At 41.6% G+C, this 19,837-nt stretch overlaps 1 protein-coding gene across 3 annotated transcripts; it reads left to right on the top strand.

Moving 5' to 3' along the window:
* The first annotated feature begins 401 nt into the window (after positions 1-401).
* On the top strand, positions 402-18,970 carry CDCA7L (cell division cycle associated 7 like). 3 transcript variants are annotated; one of them, XM_056485406.1, is made up of 10 exons: positions 402-510; positions 7,458-7,604; positions 10,778-10,909; positions 11,358-11,714; positions 13,405-13,479; positions 14,283-14,465; positions 15,799-15,933; positions 16,735-16,884; positions 17,543-17,679; positions 18,012-18,970. In XM_056485406.1, exons 1-10 carry the CDS (start codon positions 451-453, stop codon positions 18,040-18,042), a joined length of 1,407 nt encoding a protein of 468 aa, XP_056341381.1. In that variant the 5' UTR covers positions 402-450; the 3' UTR covers positions 18,043-18,970. The 3 variants fall into 3 exon arrangements, with proteins under 3 accessions (XP_056341381.1, XP_056341382.1, XP_056341383.1); XM_056485407.1 differs by having other exon boundaries at positions 15,802-15,933; XM_056485408.1 differs by having other exon boundaries at positions 10,778-10,882.
* The last annotated feature ends 867 nt before the right edge of the window (positions 18,971-19,837 follow it).

Raw genomic sequence — 19,837 nt, forward strand, 5'->3', positions numbered from 1 at the left:
GCAGTGCTGAATTGATGGCTGGACTTTACTATTTTATACTTCGAAAATGGCATAATCTGTATTCCTCCTCTTTCCCCTCCACCTCTACCCCCACCCCCCTTTTTCTTTTTTTTTTTTTTCCCAGAGGTTTTCAAGGCTTACACTTCTCGCCTGTATTGCGTAAATACATGTTTTCAGTTATTTGGAGGATGAAAGCCTATTTCCCCAAGGCAAAGCCTGCTCCTTGCAGACGAACAGCTGCCGCCCAGCGAGAAGCGTGCAGGAAAGGACGGGCGATGCTGGGTGCCCGGGGATCCGCAGCAGCATCCGCGCCGCCCCGGCCCATCCCCAGGCAGGCCCTCCGCCCGCTTTCCCGCCGCTGCCGGCCGGCTCCACCCCGCCACCGCCCCGCGCCCCTCCTCCCGACTCCTTCCTCCTCCTCCTCCTCATCCCGCGGCGGCGCGGGCGGCCATGGCGCGGCGCGGCCGGCGGCGGCGGCGGGGGGCGGCGGCGGCGGGGACCCGCGGCGAGGTGAGGCGGCCCGCGGGCCGGCGGAGCGGGGCCGGGCGGCGGGGGCAGGGAGCCGGCCCGCGGCTTTCCCGGGGCAGCGGCGGCCTTTGTGCGCTGCCCGCGGCGTGAGGGGTCGGAGCGGCTGCCCGCCAGCGCCGGCCGGTGACCGCCAGCGGCGGGGCGGCTGCCCCGGCCCCGCTCCGGCCCCGCCCGCAGCGCGCCGGCGGGCAGCGGCGGCCGCGGTCCCCCGGGAGCATCCACGTGGCGCGGCGGCTCCGCGCTGGTAAAAGGCCGGGAATAGGGTGGAAACCGCCCTCGGGGCGGCCCTGAGGCGGTCAGCAGCCGCGTGGGGCAGCTGCAGCTGTGCTGGGACTTGCAGCGGCTCTAATAAAGGCTGACGGAGTGGATCATTGATAATTAATTAGTTGCGAGCCTGGAGATGGATGCCACTTTAGAAATAGCTAATGCATTAATTTATTTTTAATTCTGGCCACCTTTAGGTGGTTTTTCATTCTTTCTTCTCTTTTTTTTTTTTTTTTTTTTTTTTGGTTTTTTTGTTTTTTTTTGTTTGTTTTGTTTTGTTTTGTTTTGTTTTGTTTTTTTTTTTTCTTGTTGAAACGACCCGATGCCAACGCAGATACACGATTGAGCTGCCTGAGAGGCGTGCTTCCATCGGCTGTGATCTGGTCCAAGCCTGGTGGCACATGCTTGGATGCATCAGGCTGATTGTATGGCTCAAATCTTGGGAGGTGGTATGGCTATAGACTGACTATACTTTGGATTGGAAGGGACCTCATCTAGTCAACCTCCTTGAATGAGTAGTGCCATCTTAAACTAGATCAAGTTGCTCAGAGCCATCCAACTTGACCTTGGATGTTTTCAGGGGTGGATCATCCACCAGCTCTCTCGACAACCTGTTCCAGTGTTTTACCATTCTCCTTATATGTAGTCTAAATTGATTCTTTAAGTCATGGTGAGCTTCCCAAGGGGTGGGAAGGAGCGTGGAGAAATTCAGCATCTCATTCAGCTCTTGCTAATGGAAAGTTAGAGTTTTACAGGGATTTCTGTGGGACTGGAGTGTAATAGAGCCACTGGAATATTTATTAGAACCTCTGTCCTCAGAGACTTTGTAAACCTTTCACCTCTGTGTGACCTCAGGCCCTGTATTGCAGTGTGAAGATAAGGGCACTATAAAACAGTTTGGGAGAGCCCTGTTTGGCAATATACACAAATGGCACTTGATTCTCACCTCTAGTGCTGTAACACAAGACTCCTACCATTTACTAGTTCCCTTTCTGCACATGGTGTTTCTTTCAAGGCTCCGCAAAGGGGAGAAGGATATGGTCTGGTCTTGGTGCTTTCCTGTTTCTCACAGGAGTTTGTTTTTGTCTGAGCACAGCCTTCTGCTGGCTCTGCCTTGTCTTTGTGCTGCATTGGTGGGCAGTGAGTTCAGTCCTGGCTGGGACAGAAGGATGTGGTGGCGAAGGTTTTATTGCCTCTGAAGTCTTGGTTCATCACTGGTGATGGGCAGATTGGTTCGTGAGTACGTCTCAATTTGACAATGATTGCTGAAGAAGTCAGCACTACAAAACTGTTCTGAGTTGCAAGACCTGCAGTTCCATTTCCTGTCCTGGGGTCTGATTTCCCAGGTCCTGGCACAGCAGTTTCTGTACACAGAGCTTGTTACAGGAGTGCTGGCTGTGACAAAGTGCACCCAGAAGGCCTGAACTCAAATCCTAGACTCGAGCAGTCCAGGCACAAAGTGAGGGTGCATCCCATACCGGTGGTATTGTTCAAAAATGTTTTCCTTGGAATGCTGGGACTTGGACAGTAATTAGGCATCACCACAGATGAAATGGATGCTCTTGAATTATGCAGAATTAATTCAGAAATAGTTGTTACAACTGTTTGGATTGCTGAGAGATTAGGTGGTACAAAGGAAGAAATAGTAGTAGTTGACAGTGTTTGGGTTGAGTTCATACGCTGGCATGCTGATATTCACAGTACTACCAACATTTTTGAAGATTGGAAAATACCTTTTATGAAGGTACTGCCTGTGGAAGGTGACATTTTAAATGACATGCCATGTGATTATGATACTTGGGCATTCCTTATTTTAGGATAAAGTAGCTTTATGGGCATTAGCATATTATCAGTCTAAATAAGGTAATATAGAAACTGTTGGGCTGTTTTAAAAATAGCAGAATTTACCAAAATGTCATGGAGCGATAAGTTTACTGGTGTGAAAATTGCCAGAACCTTTTGAGGGGTACCCTCCAAGTCCCAGGAGTTATTGCTGTGACAGATTAAAGGCTCATGCATAATCTGTCTTCACTTTAGAATCAAGTTATTCCTGCAAAGATCATAAAAGTGGGAGATGGCTGCTCATTCTATCAGTTGTTCCTTCTTTCAGAACACTCACTTGCCTTTCAATCTCCTGCTGCTTATGCAGGAACACTTCCCTGTCTAGGGGATTTCAGCTTCTTGTGCTTTAATGATGTTGAGAAATTCTGGAGATTATCTGTGGCCTTCCTTGCCTTCCTAGATTTTGTTGATGCCCACAAGTCTCAGGTTGATTGTGTAGCTGACATGGTCTTTTTGACCATGCATCCAGTCTGTGTGATTGTTTTGCAGTGCAGTATGGGGTTTTGCATCTCTGTGCTTTCACACATTTGTACAATGCTTAAAGTTAAGCTTTTAGAGTGCTGTTTTCCTTTATGACTCCAGTGGAAAAAACAGGATCTTGACTTCTGAATAGTTCTGGTTTATTGGTCTGGCACCTACTGACATTCTGGCTGGGCCCCTCTATTCTTGTAGTGCTGCCCACAATTGTCAACCTTGGAGTGCTTCCCTGTTCCTTGTTCCTTTGAGGCAGGAGCCAAATGCCTGTAACCCTTGGGTGGCATGCCTTAGGCTGGCTTCTGGACTCAACCAGGGACAAGTCAAGAGGTTTTGAGCATGTGGTGAAAGTGTGACATTGCACAGGTTTGGTTTGTGTGAGTATCTGCTTGGGATTAAACTTTGGTTATTTCAGTTTTACTGAGTTTGAATGTGACTGAACTTGTCTGTCCTCTGCTTTGAGTAGGAATGCCCATACATTGAATTAAGGGAGCACAGCCCAAATGATTTTTTTCCCCCATGGTAGGAGCAAAAATAGAGAATTACATCTAGCCCTGCTTTCTCATGCTGTAGATTCTGCTGATACATCACTGTTGGAGAAGAATGTGCTAGTGTGACAACTGGCAGGGAAAGTGATGTGTGCAAATAACTCTTTAAAAAATTAAATAAGGTAGGTAGTGTTGTAGAAATATCATGCTTCCCACCAAATCCACGGGTTTGCATGCAGGCAAGTGTTGTCACAGCCTACAGGGCAAGTTGCAACTTTTCTGGCTTTGATGTCAATTGAATTTTGCTTTTTCAATTGAAACATGAAAATTCTTCCTGTTATTATGGATAGCAAAACAGCTCACCTCAGGTTTTTCTTTTTTTCCTTGCCTAACAAGGTAGAATTCATGGGGGTAGTGCTTGGAAAAATGTTCTTGTGTCTGCTGGGGACTTTGGGTGCTTTACTTTTCAATAGCATATGTGACTGAAAGAGTTCTGACACCTCTACCTCTGCCCTTGGTGACAGACCTGCCAGCCTCCACAGGCACATGCAAGCTGCTTGCCCCTGGTTTTTTGGGAATAGGATCCCCATGCACCCCAACACATCTAAGTATGCTCCTGGGTATACTGGTGGTGTTTTGTCTAATTTAGAGAAGGAAAACCTGAGATAGGTGGATGTCTTGAGCTTTGGGCTACTTCTGGAGAAACATAGGATTTGTTACACTGGCAGTTGTTGGATTGTGTGCTATCTGTAGCAGGGAAGGTTTGCTGATGCTTTTGAATAGTACCTTGTAGGGATTTTAAACAACTAAATGTGTTTTATGTGCAAAAATAAATGAGTTCAATAGATATAAAATTTCTTACCAGAAATAAGACTGACTTTTTCAGCAGCTGTGATTTATTTCCAGGTTTTGCTAGACTTTTGGTATTTAGCCTTTTGTAACAGGTGTCTTTAAAAGACAGTATTTCTCACACCTTCAGCATTTCAACAATCCATTGTGGTCTATTCATGTTGAAATATTTTCCCTGAGCAGGCTTGTAATGTTCATCACATCCCTGCCTTCATTACTTTTTTAGGGATTTAATGGCAGAAGATCCTCTCCTGGAGTGCCTGTGTTTTACAGTTATTTTGAATAGATTGCATTTTGACATTTCTGTTTAGATAAATATGTATTTTTTTTCTTGGTGTATAATAATTTGTTGGCAAGAGTTGAAATCCTAGGCTCTGATGCTGATAGTAAATGTATTTCAGAATGTATTTTAATTGGAAGTTGAAGATGGAAATGTCTGTGGCTTCCAAGACTACACAATAAAAGACAGTGAATGAAGCCATCATGACAGAGATGTTTGCTGCAAGCTTGTCTTTTATGTCAGTGGACTTTTCTTGGAAATAAATTTGGCTTACAATTTCAGGTGCAGAAGTAGTGTTGCTAATCAAGAGTCATCATGAGGGTTCAGTTTCTAAACTTCTGGAGTATGTCCACCTTGTGCAAGTCAGGTGTTGTCTGTTATTAACGTAAGCCCTTCTGGTAAAACAGGGACTCATTAGAGACCAAACTGAGATTTTTGGTAGTCAGACTATGGGGAGCAAGTCACAAACTAAAAATCCTTGAAGCTCTGCAGTAAGTTACTTAAATCAGTACCAGTACCTTAGAATTTAGGAATGCAAAAAAATTAAGTCTCCTACTGGGAAACAATTTTTTTATTGTTCAAAATCAGTAATTACAGCCTCATAATGACTCCTCTGGTGCAGATGCAGAAGCAATAGATGAAGAAGAAGAAATCAGGCATACAGTGATGCCTTAAGATCCAAGTTTTCTGTTCTGCTTGGGTATGCTTTCCGTTGTGCTTTAGGGTGATAAAGGTGAAACAGCCTGATACCAGCTATGGACTCCAGGACAGTTTCTTCAGACTGCAGGCCCAAAGTATAAACAACGTGAGAAGAGTAGGGCAGGCCAGCCAGGAGAAGAGGAGGAGGACACCTTACAATTTGAGACTATTAATTGGATGGTTGACTCCTGTATGTAAATGGACTGCAGTTTATAAAAATGTAAAATCATGTGACCAAGCTCTCTTTTGCATCCACCTTGGAGCCACTCGGGCAGGGCAGGGGCCACGCTGTGGCACTGTTGCTGCCAGGGTGTGGCCTTTGAAGGCCTTTCAATAAATACCTATTTATTTCCCCTAACTCTGTGTGACCTCTGTTCCAGCTCCTAAAGGCAACAACAGTAATCACATCAGTGGCTAACTTAGCTGTACATTAGCACAAGAACTAATGCAGTGGTTCCTGGAGGAATTTTTTATAGCAGCGAGGCTCTCAGCTCCTTGTATGTTTTTCCATTAAAATGCCTAATGTTTCATTTTTAACACTGCTCTGTACTGAGTGAATTCTGTCACAGTGACAAAAGTGGATTTTGGATGTTCACTGTAGGAGGTGGGAGTGAGGGAATATCAAAAGAGGTTTGGATATGAACAGCATGACTTCAGCAACCGTGCTTTGGATCAGGCCATTATAGGCCTGAGAGGGTCAGTTTTTCAGAGGTGAATTTATCTCTTGCTCCAGCAACAAGTTGGTTTTTTATCAGCCTGCATCAGCTTTGTAAGAGCAGAACAATAAAATTAGGTTCACCCTTTACTGTAGCTTATTTCAGAGACCATTGCTTTGGTGAAGGTACTGCTTGCTCTTTTAATGGAAGTGGAACTTCTTCAACAGCATTACTTCTGGAGAATGAGCCTCCTTTGGATCACTTGCCTTGCCACAAGTTAACTTAAAAAAAAAAAAAAAATCATTATATGCCCTGTATCAGCAACCTTGGTTTTCTGTGACAGTGGAAGAGGGCAGTCTGCACTCTTGCTTCTGAGCCTCATATCTGAGATGTACTGGTGAATATTAAGGACAGGAAAACAGCACTTTCAGATGAGGGATTTGCCTCTGACCAGGCAGTCACTGATCTCATGTTCCTGAGAGTTATTGAGAGTGTGGCTTTAGCAAACAGCAGGGAGGCTTGTTTCATGTTAGAGTGGTGTGTGTGAGGTGTATATGTGGTCCAGGGGATGTAGGAGACTAGTGTCTGGATGCTGGTGAGGAATGCAGACACTTTTCTCCCAGAGCATTTGTGTGACTAGCAGAATGGTTTTGCAGGTGATACTGGGATGTGTAAAAATGTGTTCTGAAATTTGGCAAAATGCTTTCTTCCTTGGTTTTTAAGGCTTGATCTGTTCATCCCATCCTTACACACACCAGATCCTAAAGCAGCCCACATGGGAGCTATCTGAAGGCTTCCTAACTATCCTGGTACATGCAGAGCCTTATCCAAAGTGTTTGCTGTGAAGTGTGGCCCAGTGGAATGGTTGGATGTGGTGTTATGAGTCTCCTGGGCTGGGACTGGACTTCTTGAACTCTGAAGCTGTGACCTTGGTCACCTCAGGAAGGTTGCTGCCTGCCCTTGGCTGTGCTTCCTCCTGTCCTGGTGGGCCACATCATGGGCTTCTAGCAAAGGAGGAGTGTTCTTGGTGAGCACATTTTCACTCTCTTACCAAGTATCACAGGAGAAGCTCTGTGATGGTACTAACCAAGGAGAACGAGTTGCATTGGTTTTATTTTTGGAGTTAGCAAAGTGTCTGCTAAAATCCGTAGTGGTACTGTGAGATCTAAAGGTCAGGTTTCTTTGTACTTCGTTATAAATTGTGTTCCTCACTTCTGAGCCATCATTGCTCTGAAAGAGCAATTTACACATAGCATATTTTGTGCTACAGACTTGTACTTGCATAGGAATATAAAAATAAGTTGTACTATTGCCAACTGGAATTTTCTTGTTAAGTTGGTGTGTGTGACTCATACTTTCTGTCTTGTTTTGAATCAGAAACAGGTACCCAAGGATGTGGCCACCATTTTTAATGCCCCCAGTGACACTGAAGATTTTCCAGGATTCCAAGATGATACTTCCAAACAGAACTTCTTATCAGAGAGCAAGTCTGCTAGTTTTGATTCCCTGGAGTCTGGAAAAGAGGTAGGAACAGACTGCCATAGTCCAGTAATGCTCTTGGGATGCAGTAATATCTGAGCCTGTGTCAAAACTCTGTGAATTATACCTCTCACCTTAACCCGTAATTTGTGGTCCCCATATTAAACACAAATGTAAACAAATTTAGTATTTAGTATCCTTTATCCTGTTAGTGGTTGCTTTTGAAAACTCCTTCATAATATAGAAAAGAAATTGTGTTTCATTGGAAGGTGAAGTGAAATAGTGTAGCAAACAGGAAAAAAGGGAATTACCATCCTGGAAAGATGTTGTTGGATTCATAAGGCAGTGCAAATACATGTTAGTATGTAGACATCAAAGTATTTCTTCCTGAAAAATCTCTGTGCTGTCTCTGCACTAAAATTGTGTTTTAATACTGGTAACACAGAGAAACCATCAGCTCCTGCACAGTAGTGCAATTTGCTGGTTCTTTGCTCTCTTGATGATGAAGTGGCTTGGATGAGCACAATGATTTTTTGTTTTCTGATTTGGTAGCTGGAGATACCATCTGTATTCGCAAAAAAGAATAGAACTGGTGTGCTGTCTTGGGTGGTAAAAAATTTAGTTCTTAGTCATCTAGAAACATAATTATATGCTTGATAGCCATGGGCTATTGTGTTATAAGATACCTTTGTCATTTGTGCTCTTGCAAAGGTCCCTCTGTTTCATTAATAACTGAATTTTTTTTCTTTTATTTTCCTAGTCCATCAGGTCAGCACCTGGTTAAGAGGTGCTGATGACAAGGAAGATGGTTAGTGTTAGCCAAAGAAAGAGACAGAATAAGGCTTGTACAAGTTTGCACCCACTTAGGTGGGTGACCCCTGGAGAGTGCAGAAACCCTTTGGGGGGTAGAGCCACAGTCTGTGCTATGGAGAAAGATAATGTCTAAAATGTAATTAAACATACTGGACTCTGCATTGGTTTGTAATCTTGTTGCTAGACAGCAGTACTGGCAACTTCAGAACACCAGGAGGTTTTCAGGAGGTAGCTTGCTCTTGCATTTGTATTTATGTGGGGAGCATCAAGAAGGGTCAGTGGGAGAGATGGTGGTGGTGGAGGGGAAGCCTTCTGCTTGTGCCTGCTTGGAGGCTGCAGGCACCTGACTGCACTTTTATCTCTTTTGATTTCCCAGCTTGTGCAATAGAGTTTATGATAATGATCTCTTCTGCAAAGCATTTTTAAATCCTCTGATGAAAAATGCTGTGGAAGGTACTGTTAGTTTAAGATGCATTGCTGAGAATCCCAGAGAGACTTGTTCCAGATTTACAGCTGGCACTGCAGCCTTCCTTACCATTCCTGTGTTTCCCTTGGGATGAGAATTATTTTAAATCTTGATCTGTATTGAATTTAATTTCCTTACCACTAAATGGTACAATAAAAATACCCTGAGATCCATCCAACTGCAGCATAATCTGCAGTCCTTGCACATCAGGGCCCTGCATCAGGATGAGCATCTTGTGTTCATGATGCCAAACACCACTATTGCTGCAAAAGCCCACTGTGCAGTAAACAAAAAGGTTTTGGTGCAAAGGGCAAAATGATGGGAAGTTCAGAAAAATTCACCAGCTCTTGAGAAAGGAGGCAAGGTAGCTGCCCTGCTACCTTGGGTGGTAAATGGGCTATTAGTCCATCAGGCATTCCCTTGGATGCTGAGATAAATGAGTTAACAAGTAGTGACCTCTGTGTGCCTGCTTTTCCTCAGGGCTTTCTGCAGTCCTGCTCAGATAATCTCTGCACTTCTGCCAAGTTCCCGCAATTTCTCCCACAATAGGGATCCCTGATGTGTATTTTACCTGGTGTAGACTGTTCTTCATATATGAAGTGCATCTGTGTGTTATCTAGGTGTGTTATTTTTAGTTACTTTAGCTAACAAATAGAATATTTACTCCCAACAACCTTCATTTGAAATTTCATAGAAACACAGAATACATAAAAACTTCAGTTTTCTCCAAGAAATGCAATTTAACTTTAAAGTAACTTCCCTATTGTGTTTGTTCCTTTCTCAAGCAGCTGCACTGCAGCTATCAACAAAAGAATAAAGTAATTTTCCTCATAGAAAACTCATTACAATTACCCATAATAATTTGTACATGTTTAAGTGTAAAGAAACAGCATATGCAGTGGCTCCCCCCTCCCATTCCACCCTAAGTTTTTCCACTTGTCTATTGTATCTTTTTTCCACCAGATATTATCTTAAAGAAATGTGTAATTAAAGTCAGGGAAGGGAGGGAGTTGAAAGGAAGAATGAAGATATTTAGCAAATGCATTGTATTAAATGTAATTTATGTTTCTTGTGTGGGAGGAAGAAGTAACAGAGGAAAACTGGGGAAACAAACTTATATGATGCTGAGTTTCAAGAGGCAGGTATGATGTGAGCATGGATTATATTCCTACCAGGAGCAAGTTTTTCAAGAGATTAACAGGAACAAGTTGACTAAATGGTTTTTTACTAGTTCTTGTTGGAAGTATGGAAATACCTTTCTATTTAGTAAAAGCCCTGTGTTTAATAGGGATGTAATATACATATCATTCTTTATATATGTGTTTTAATGAGATCTTTTTACTTCTTTTTACTGGTCTATAGGCTGTAATTGAGGGGCTGTCTACCCTAGAACACATGTGACTGATGAACTGCACCAAAAAAACAGAGAGTTAAGAAGTTGAAAGGTGGGGGGGATAGTCAGGCTGTTCAAAGCTCTGACCATTTGTTTTGGTATCAGTGATGGTGTGACAGCATGAGGAGTAGACCCCATCTCTCATTTATATTTTCTTCTATTCAAGACCTGTTTTTTTTTTATCCAGAAGAAAATACATAAAACAGCATGATAATTTACATTCAAGAAAACTGATAGTTTATTTTTATTGGGCAGTAATGAAGAAGGGAAGAGGTGAAGGAGAAAGTTTCCCCCACAAGAAGCAGCTCAATTAAAGCCCTATCCTCAAAATGAAGAAAAAAACTCTTGCAAAGTTAAAATAACTCAATACTGAAACTCTGAATGTTGTCTCCTTGTTATATGTTTCTTTTGACAGGCTTTGCCTGCAAAGTGCTGTCAGAGTGTGCCATGTAGTTGGCACTCTCTGACCCGTAAAACCTGTTTGTGGTGGCTGTGTGAATACTCAGGATCTGCCTGTCTCTCACAGTTCTGAGTGGTGTTTTTCAGGGGCTCCAGTTTCAGTCCAGGTACCTCACTGACGAGCTGCGGAGGATTTTCACCGAGGACACCGACTCTGAAACAGAAGTGTTTGAGGGCTTCGCTTCAAACGAGGTGCATGTGAACAAGAAAGAGGTTCTGGTAAAGGCAGTCACACCTACATGTGAATGGATATGTTGACTTCTTTTTTTTTTTCTGTCTCTTTTGTGTAAACCTCATGTTCTTGTAGGAATTTTTATGAAATACCATGGTGGTCTTTTTTCATGCTGCATTGAAACGTGTTGCCTTGAAAGAGAAGGACTGCTTTATTTAATGGAGCATTACATATTAGGTTGTAGATTGTACTGGGCAAGATTGTTCTTCTGGAGATAGCCATGTCTGTATCCCAGACAATACTAGTATGTTGATGTTTTGTTGATCTCTGCACAGGCAGAAGTTGCATACTGTGAACTTGTAAAAAGATGTAAATTAAGGTGAAATTATGGTGGTGCCTTTGGGTGAAAAGACTGCTGTCTAGAACTAGTGATTTAAAAATGACCTCTCTTATGTCAGAGCCAATAATGTAACATGGGATTTTTCCTGCCTCTAGATGGTGAAGACAGACTTGAGTGATGAAGAATGTGATAATTTGCTGGATAATGAGAAAGAAGAGGAGGAAGAGGTGAAGAAGGTTTCTCCCAAGAGAAGAAGTTTTGGCCTTCGTGTTGCTTTACAGTTTCCCACCAGGAAGTCATCTGAGAAAAAAGTGCCTGAACAGGTTTTGTCTGATTTACCTCTAAAGGACAGTGAATCCCTCACACCTGCTTCAAAAGAAATAAACCTCAAGCGGTTGGACAAAGTAGAGGGCTCTGCTTCAGAGTCTGAAGAAGACATTAAAGAAACACAGGAGGAAAGTTCTAGTGCACTGCTTAAGAGAGCCATAAATATTAAAGAAAATAAAGCCATGGTAAGACTTAAGAGCAGGATTTTGTTCTCTGCCATTTACATCCAATTACTTAGTTTTAGCATACTTGAATTTTAGGATCCCTGCTGGTGCTGTGCTGGAACTTTGGGAAAATCTTATTGTAAATTTTTCTACCTGGGAAAACTCTAGAGGACACTCAGCACTCAGAGTTTTATCCCTAAAATAACCTCAAGTAGGGACTAGCCTGGTCAAGTTTAAAATCAGAGTAGAACTAAGAACTTTTAATGTGGATATGAACAAAGTTACAAATGACCAAGTCTTGGAGTCTTCAGAACATGTCAGAAAACCAGCTAGTCCTTCTAGGTGGTTTATGGTATTTTTTGCATAATAATGTTTCTACTTTTTGTTTGTGTGTGACAGATCTGTTGCAGTTACTGATTGGAAAGTCAGCTGAAAATTGCTGAGGATGATAAATGTAATTTTTCAGTTGTGTGGGACGTGATTTTTACAGTAGTGCTTGACTGTATAACTGCTGGACATGTGTGTATGTGTGTGTAGGTGCCAAAAAGAGCAACTGATCATTTCCTAATGTTTTTTCCTCTATGCCACCAGCTGTCTTTAATTATCATGCTGCTATGTAATCCAAACTGGTGTTCAGTCTGTAGTAGCTCCTTCAGTTTTACTGTGTTTCAGGGAAAGTTGCAGCTTCCAAGCAGTCTCGGGGATCAAACAATCCCTCTTGGTGTGGGCCTGCAGCTCCTGTGTAAAAACTTGCTTCAGCTTTGTACCTGCACTTCTGTCTTGTGTCCCCACTGCTGTTGTGTTGGTCTTGCAGCTGCTTGGTCCTTCTCACCTTACACTCTTCCTTGCAGTTCAACCACTGTGAAATTCACTGGCATCCTAGGAGCAGTACTGTAATGGCTTTTAATAGCTCTTAATAAATGCCACACTGAAGTATTTACTGAGAAATACTGTATTCAGCTTTTAATCTCTTGATGGCTGTGGCAGTCTCAGAGAGCTAGCAGCTTGGCTCATCCCCACTACCACTGGCTTTTCAGGAGTTAGCCTCATTCTTCTGGAATTCCAGAACAGGTCAGTGTTTTTTTTGTACCTATCAGCCACTGCTTCTGTGGAAATGTACCTCCAAGGCATCTTGTACATGGTGCAGGAAATCATCATCCTACTGAAGTACTTCTGATGCCATACATGATGAGAACATGCATGCATTGGGGGAACTGCCAGTGGGGCTTAGTTGCTCTCTGACTTCATGATGAATGTGTACCCAGTGTCTGCACTGCTTAAGGGGACGTTGAGCTCCTCAGCAAAGAACACAGATGCATCTACAGTCAGTAAAAGCTCACTGGGAACATCTTACTGTCTTTTGGCTCCCTGTCTCTCTTTTCTCCATCCTATCATATGAACTTAATTTCTCATTATCAATCGTTACCATGGTATAATGCTCTCCTTTGGTGCTGTTTTGACAAGATACTATGTAAATCTGGCTAGTTCTAATTCTCAGTAAGAATTAGTGGGAGCTATGAAGTTTGTATTGTTGGCAGAGTTTTTCCTCATGGCAGAGTAAATGAACCCCTTTTGTAAGCCCCACTTTGTTTAAGGTTCCTTGCACATGTTTAGCTATAAATTGAAGTGCATGTGAAGAATGGATGGTAGGTGGTGTTGCTTTTTTTGTGAATTGCAGTGAGTTTTTCAGTGTGACATCACTTGTTTCTAGCTTGCCCAGCTGCTGGCAGAACTGAATTCCATACCAGACCTGTTCCCAGTGAAAACACCCAGCTCGACTCCTTCAGTAAGTTCCCAGTACTGGTTGGTGGTGACAGTAATTTTTGCTAGACTTAGGATTAATATGTTTCACTAGAAACTTTTTAAACAAGTTTTTTTCTGGTTTCCTTTGGGTTTGGTCACTTAATTTGTATAGATTTGCTATTGGTCGGGAAGTGCCAGAGATTATGTGAGGAAATGGAATTTTATAAGATAATTTATGAAGAAACACAAAGACCAAGATAAGATCTACTTTACTATTTTTGCTCCAGAAATACTGTTGAGATCTTAGACAGAAGTCTGTGTATTTGGAAATAAGGAAGAGTAGTTGCTTTCCTTTGGGTTCAGATCCTGTTAATTTTCCTCTTGTAGGCTTTTCTTCTAAAATCCTCGCTTCCCAATAGAGCTATGCTCATGAAGTTGAACCATTCAACACAAACAGAAATGACAGAGTAGTTATTTCAATTGACTTTTATGAGCTTTAAGCAGAGGAGTGCCAACCCCTTGTTCTCTGTAGAGTAGCATTTTTCCATGTATATTATAAACTGAAAAGATTGAGGAAACCTTGAAGGGCCATGCCTTTGGTAGAGTCCTGTAATGTTAATTGAAATGGAATTTGGCATGAAGGGATGATGTTTTAAAAGTAGCAAAAACGTATATTGTATAGGGAGTATATTTGGTGGAGTTTGGCTTAACAAATAAGGAGTAGGAGAACAGTAGATCAATTCATGACAGTACAAGTGTGGTACAGATATTTTCAGGTTGTTTCTAGTGTTTAACACTACAAACATAACTGAAAAGACAGTTACTGGAATTTTCTTCTCTTTGTAGAAGCAGAAGAAAACCCCAAGGAGGGCATTTTCTGAAGGCCAGATAACACGTCGGATGAACCCAACCAGAAATGCTCGTCCGCCAGAAAAATTTGCCTTGGAAAAATTTACTATGTCGGCTGTCAAATTCGCAGAACACATCCGTAGCTACAGACAGCAAAACCTCTTGAAGAGACTCAGTGTGGTATTTGTCAGATTTTGATATCCCCAGTAGTCAGGAGCTAGGAAACATTTAAATTGTTGGACAGCACTTAGACCAGACGTCACATCCTACACAAAGTTATTGAAAATCTTTGATTGGGATTAACTACAGAAGTTATCTCCAGGCCTTTCTGTCTCATCTGTCACCTGTTAAGTGGGCCCTGCTAACAATTCTTCATCTGAAAATTACTAGAGCCTGTAATGTACAAGGCCTTGGAGTGGCAAGGCAGTAGGGTGGTGGAGGTGGCAAAGCAAATCTTCTCTGTTACCAGATTCAGGAAAAAAAAAAAAATCAAAAATCCTTCTCTGGAAATAGCAGAGGGAAGATATGAGTTATATGGCTGAACTGAAAATGAATTAAGGGAATCTGCACCAGCAAACTGCTAATATACAGGCTAGTAATTGAAAAGTTGCAGGTTTTACTCTTTCCTATTTTTAAAAATCTGTTTTTTACCTCCTCTAACTTATGGTGGTTTTGCTTGTATTTTCCGTATAGCCCTTATGAGAAAGACCTTTCAAGTTTGAATCCTTACAGGCAGAATCCCAGTTCTGCTTGTAGGAACAAGAGCTGGGTATAGTTAAAACATTATAGAGGGAATTTGGCTATTAGAAGGAGAGGAGTAGCACCAAATGAGAACTGGGCTGGTAAGTGACTGTTTTGGACAGAATGGAACTAATCTAGAGTGAAGGACAAATGAGATCTTCAGAGACAGGTATGGGGAAGGCTAAGAATCAGATGAGATTTATTCATGAATAGGGGACAAAGAGAATGATATTTAGAAGGAAAAAAAAAAATCACTTAATCGTGGGTAGAGGTTAATAACAGGTTAATAAGAAAAGGCTGGGTATGGCAGGACTAACCTAAAACTTCAGTAGAGGTTTTTTTTGCAGGACATTAGAGATTGTCATTGGAGAAAGCAACTAGAAGGAGGAAAGCATGGGAAGGCAGATGATCACAGTTCCTAATTTTGAGAGGAAAGAAATGGAGTATGAAGAGTTATAGTGGAGGAGGACAGGAAATGCAGAGGAAAGTTAGCAGTAAAATATGTTAGGGATTTGTGCAAATAGAAGTAGTAATGACGGAAAGGAATTAAATCAAACAAATAAAAGGTGTAGTAGAGAAAATATTATGGAGGAGAGGGAGAGAAAGAGGCAGGGATGATTTGGAAACTATTCCCTGTTCTTACAGTGTTTATGAGCCTGTAGTTTGCCAGCTGTGGAATGCATACTCATTGTAAATGAAGGAATTAGTCACCAAGTGTGGTGACAGAGGCTTCATGACTTCAGACAAAAGGTATTGAGATGAGTTTGTTTAGCAGGGGGATTGTGGAGTACGCAAAAGAAGGAGATCATCAAAGTATTCGTCTCATCGTCCGGTAGAAGACATAACTGAGGAGGACTTGGACAACATTGCAATCACTGTTAGAGACAAAATCTATGACAAAGTTCTAGTAAGTGGTTGCCATATTCTTCAGTGTATCTGTGTGCTTGAAATGATAAGTCTCTCACTATTTCAGTGGTGTTTGCTAAAAGGTGTCCTTTCCTGAGGCTCATCATTATGTCACGCAAGTACAGCTTTGAAAACTTTGCCAGATTTCTCTGGGCTTGGCTGTGGTGGTTGATACTTCCCACTGGCTTTTTGCCCTTGAACAGTGTTTTTGTGCCACAGAGCTTTTAAGTTAAGTTTGCTGTAGCTATTACTTGCCACTGGTGAGAGTTGGCATCCTTTTTGTCTCACTAATAAAAATGTGTTGTACCATTAAATAATAGTGATCCAATGCTGTTCTTTGTACACCTGGAAATGACATTTCTGTACAGGTTGTGTAGTGTAGTCCTCCTTCCTTGCTTTCACTGGACTTGGCTATTATTAATTATCATAAAGATCATCTTACTCTGTATGTCATGCTTCATGGTATTGGCAGGGATGAGCCACAAGATCATTTTCTCAATAGTTTTCCATTGAGAAATTGTTTTCCATTGAGAAATTATTTTCCATTGAGAGAAGAAAGAACCAGAGCTGCGATAATGAGGCTCATGTAATTTGAGACTTCCAATGCAACTGAAACTTGGCACTGTAAAATCTCTAAAATTCCTAGCATTATTATATGATTTATCATAGTAACAGAACTTGCTCTTCATTGCTCAATTTGACTTTGGTTTGAAGTTTGTGCTTATTATTATTAGGAAAGCTCATCAAAGGGCATTTAAGATGTGCTTCATACAAATGTTTTTCTCTTCCTTTCCACCTTTAGGGTAGTACTTGCCACCAGTGCAGACAGAAGACGACTGATACAAAGACAATCTGTCGCAACCAGGGCTGTGGAGGAGTGAGGGGGCAGTTCTGTGGACCGTGTCTTCGAAATCGATACGGTGAAGATGTGAAGTCAGCTCTGCTTGATCCAGTAAGTATCATTCTTGAGCCTGAAATGAAAGTGTAAGGAATAGAGTTTTGTTAGTAATCTGTGATGTTAAGAATATGCCCATGGTAACATGGTGTTAAAACTTTTTTTGCCAAGAGCAGATCTGTAATACTTACTAATAGCTCTGATGTGCTGGCCCAGTGTGGCAGTGGCTGCTCTATTAGCACAAGTGCTTTTATGTGCAGTTCCTGAGCAGCTTGGAGATGCCTGACTTCATGTACTCACTGGTTAATTCAGTCCCATGAATTGTCCTGTACCAGCAGGCAGAGAGAGGCAAAGAAACTTGTCACAGTGGGTACCCATCTCTTTCTAGGGAGTTGACTACTGTCAGCCTAACATGGAACGAATGTTAGGCATTACAGATGACTTCAGTCCATTTGAAAATGAATACTGAGCACATCAGAGAACCTGAGGCTTCAGAGTAGGAAGTATTCAAGCACTGAATAATTTCTCTAATCCTGCAGAATTTGGGAAATGTTAATAAGGTTGGCTGGCTGGCTGATAGAGGCTTGTAAAACCTTGCCCTGAACAATCACATGGTGGGGAAGCCATACCCATGTTTCTCTGAGCAACAGGAAGGCAAATATAACATTTTTCATAACTTGCTTCAACCCCCCCTCCCACATTCACGCCCCTGCAGGCCTGGATCTGTCCTCCTTGTCGTGGGGTGTGCAACTGCAGCTACTGCCGCCGGCGGGACGGGCGCTGTGCCACCGGCATGCTCATCCACCTGGCCAAGTTCTACGGCTACAACAATGTCAAGGAGTACCTGGAAAGGTGAGAGTTCTGCCCTCTGGTCATTCCTTTTTAAATTGTTACTGCCCTTTAAATAACATTTCACTTCTTGTGCTCTGGGGCAAATCCTGCAAAAGAAGTTTCTTGGATTTCAGATTTTTTTCCTTGGCTGAAATCAGCTTATTTAAAGTGGGGTATATTTTCTGTGTAAACAACTAATTTGATTAAAATTTTGAAAGACTTTTGAAATCCCTATTGGTTGGCTGAAGTGCAATAGAAGTGCTGTTTTGGAAGTTATCATCTTCAGCAATAGAAATTTTTGGGGAAGCTGAGTTTCCTGAAAGGCACTAACACTGTTTTCTCTTATCTTCTAGTTTACAAAAACAACTGGCAGATGACAGTTGAGAACACTGAACTCAAGGAGTGCCTGCAACTGGTTATTATGTTAACAGTTTGACTTCAGAGGTTTATTACTATGCTTTATATAAAATTGAATTGTAGTGTATAGCATATTCATTTCTGTATTGGGAACTTTTTGATTGATATGGTCTTATGCAAAAGGTCTCTCAGGAAAATGTTTTGGTAGAGAAATCTACATGCACAGACCTATATGTTAAGTGAAATGGCACTCTTGAACCTTGAGTGGTTAATTTTTAATAGAGCTACACAGCCACATGATGGAGAGCTTGGTCAAAATGAGCAATATTTTTATTTATATAATTGTGCAGGTTTGCAGAACGGGTGTTTAACAACTACCTTCAAAGCATCCCGTCTTCAAAGAAACAAAACACCCTTGTCTACCAGCTCAACCATAAAGATCCATTTTTCCAGCTCTGCTTTCTGAACCTGTTCCACCACCTGTAGTTTACAGAACTTGTCCTTGCAAAGAAGGAAAAGGTACTTTCATTGAATGCCATTATATTCCAGCCAAAGCTGATGCAATCGACCAGTGGGAGGATGTTTTTTGAAAATTTTATTCCAAAGTGCAATTATTCACCAAAACATGAAATTAAGGAGTATAAAAAAAAAAAAAAAAAGTTTTAAAATATCCCAGTAAAAAAACCAACAAAACTTCTCACCAATAGTTTTTGTGTAGTGTGCCTGCTGCCTGAAGCATCTACCCAACTGTTTTAACTGGTCTATATCAGAGTTCAGGATAATTTTTTTTTTATTTACAGCTCACACTTAGATATTTTTTCATTTGTACAACCAGGCTTTCAAACAACTTTGTTTAAATGCAACATATTTGTATTGCATGTTAAAGTATGTTAAAATTTGTGTAAGATACACATTTCATTTTATGTAGAGAGAATAAAGACTGATCTAATGAGGAGTATTTTGTGATTCAAACTACACCCTGATGCTGATGTTTCCCATTTACTTTCCCATAGCAGGTGTAATGGTGCTTGGAGATCAATAATCATTATGTGAAGAAACACATGAACACAACATTGACGGATGAGGAAATAACAACACAGACCACATAAGTGCTACATTAAGAATTGTGGGTTTTGTGAGACAAATCTCCTAGCTCCAGCTGCCTCTGAAAAATCCTTATCTCCTTTTCCTATCAGGCAGATTGAGAAAGCAGCACATTTTATTGAAACCTTAGTATGAAACTGCCAGGAGTAAAGTTAATCCTGCTAGACCCCTTTACCTAACATCTCGATTTTCATCTTGAAACATAGGTTGTTCTCCTGCTTTAGCTTTTACAAGCTGGACATTGATAAACATTCTTAGTTTCCCCTTGAGCCACTGGAATAGCCTTTAAAAATGGCATTACTGAAGTCAGTTCCTGATCCAGGCTTCTGCTATGGGTCCCACTAGATGTCTTGTGTAGTGCCTGCAGTAATAGTAGCACCTGCTTTACATGGTATTCTGTAGTGCAAGATCAGAATTATTTGTGTTCAAATAGTTGCTAAATAGTTAGGGCTACATTTGAACATGTAGTGTAGACTTTAGATTTGGTTGATTTAGATTTAGGTTTTGTTGGCCTGCTGTGCATCATCTCTTTGTACAGATGCAGAGATGAGTACATAGCATCTGTCTGGACTGTATTTGTGGATTCATCAACATGCTCTTTTACTAAAAGCAGAGACTGTAGTGATAGATAGATAGATAGATAGATAGATAGATAGATAGATAGATAGATAGATAATTTTATATATGCAAACACCAATACAAGCTCAAACTGCACTCA

This window comes from Oenanthe melanoleuca, chromosome 2, assembly GCF_029582105.1.
Source record: "Oenanthe melanoleuca isolate GR-GAL-2019-014 chromosome 2, OMel1.0, whole genome shotgun sequence".
NCBI classification, from domain to species: Eukaryota; Metazoa; Chordata; class Aves; order Passeriformes; family Muscicapidae; genus Oenanthe; species Oenanthe melanoleuca.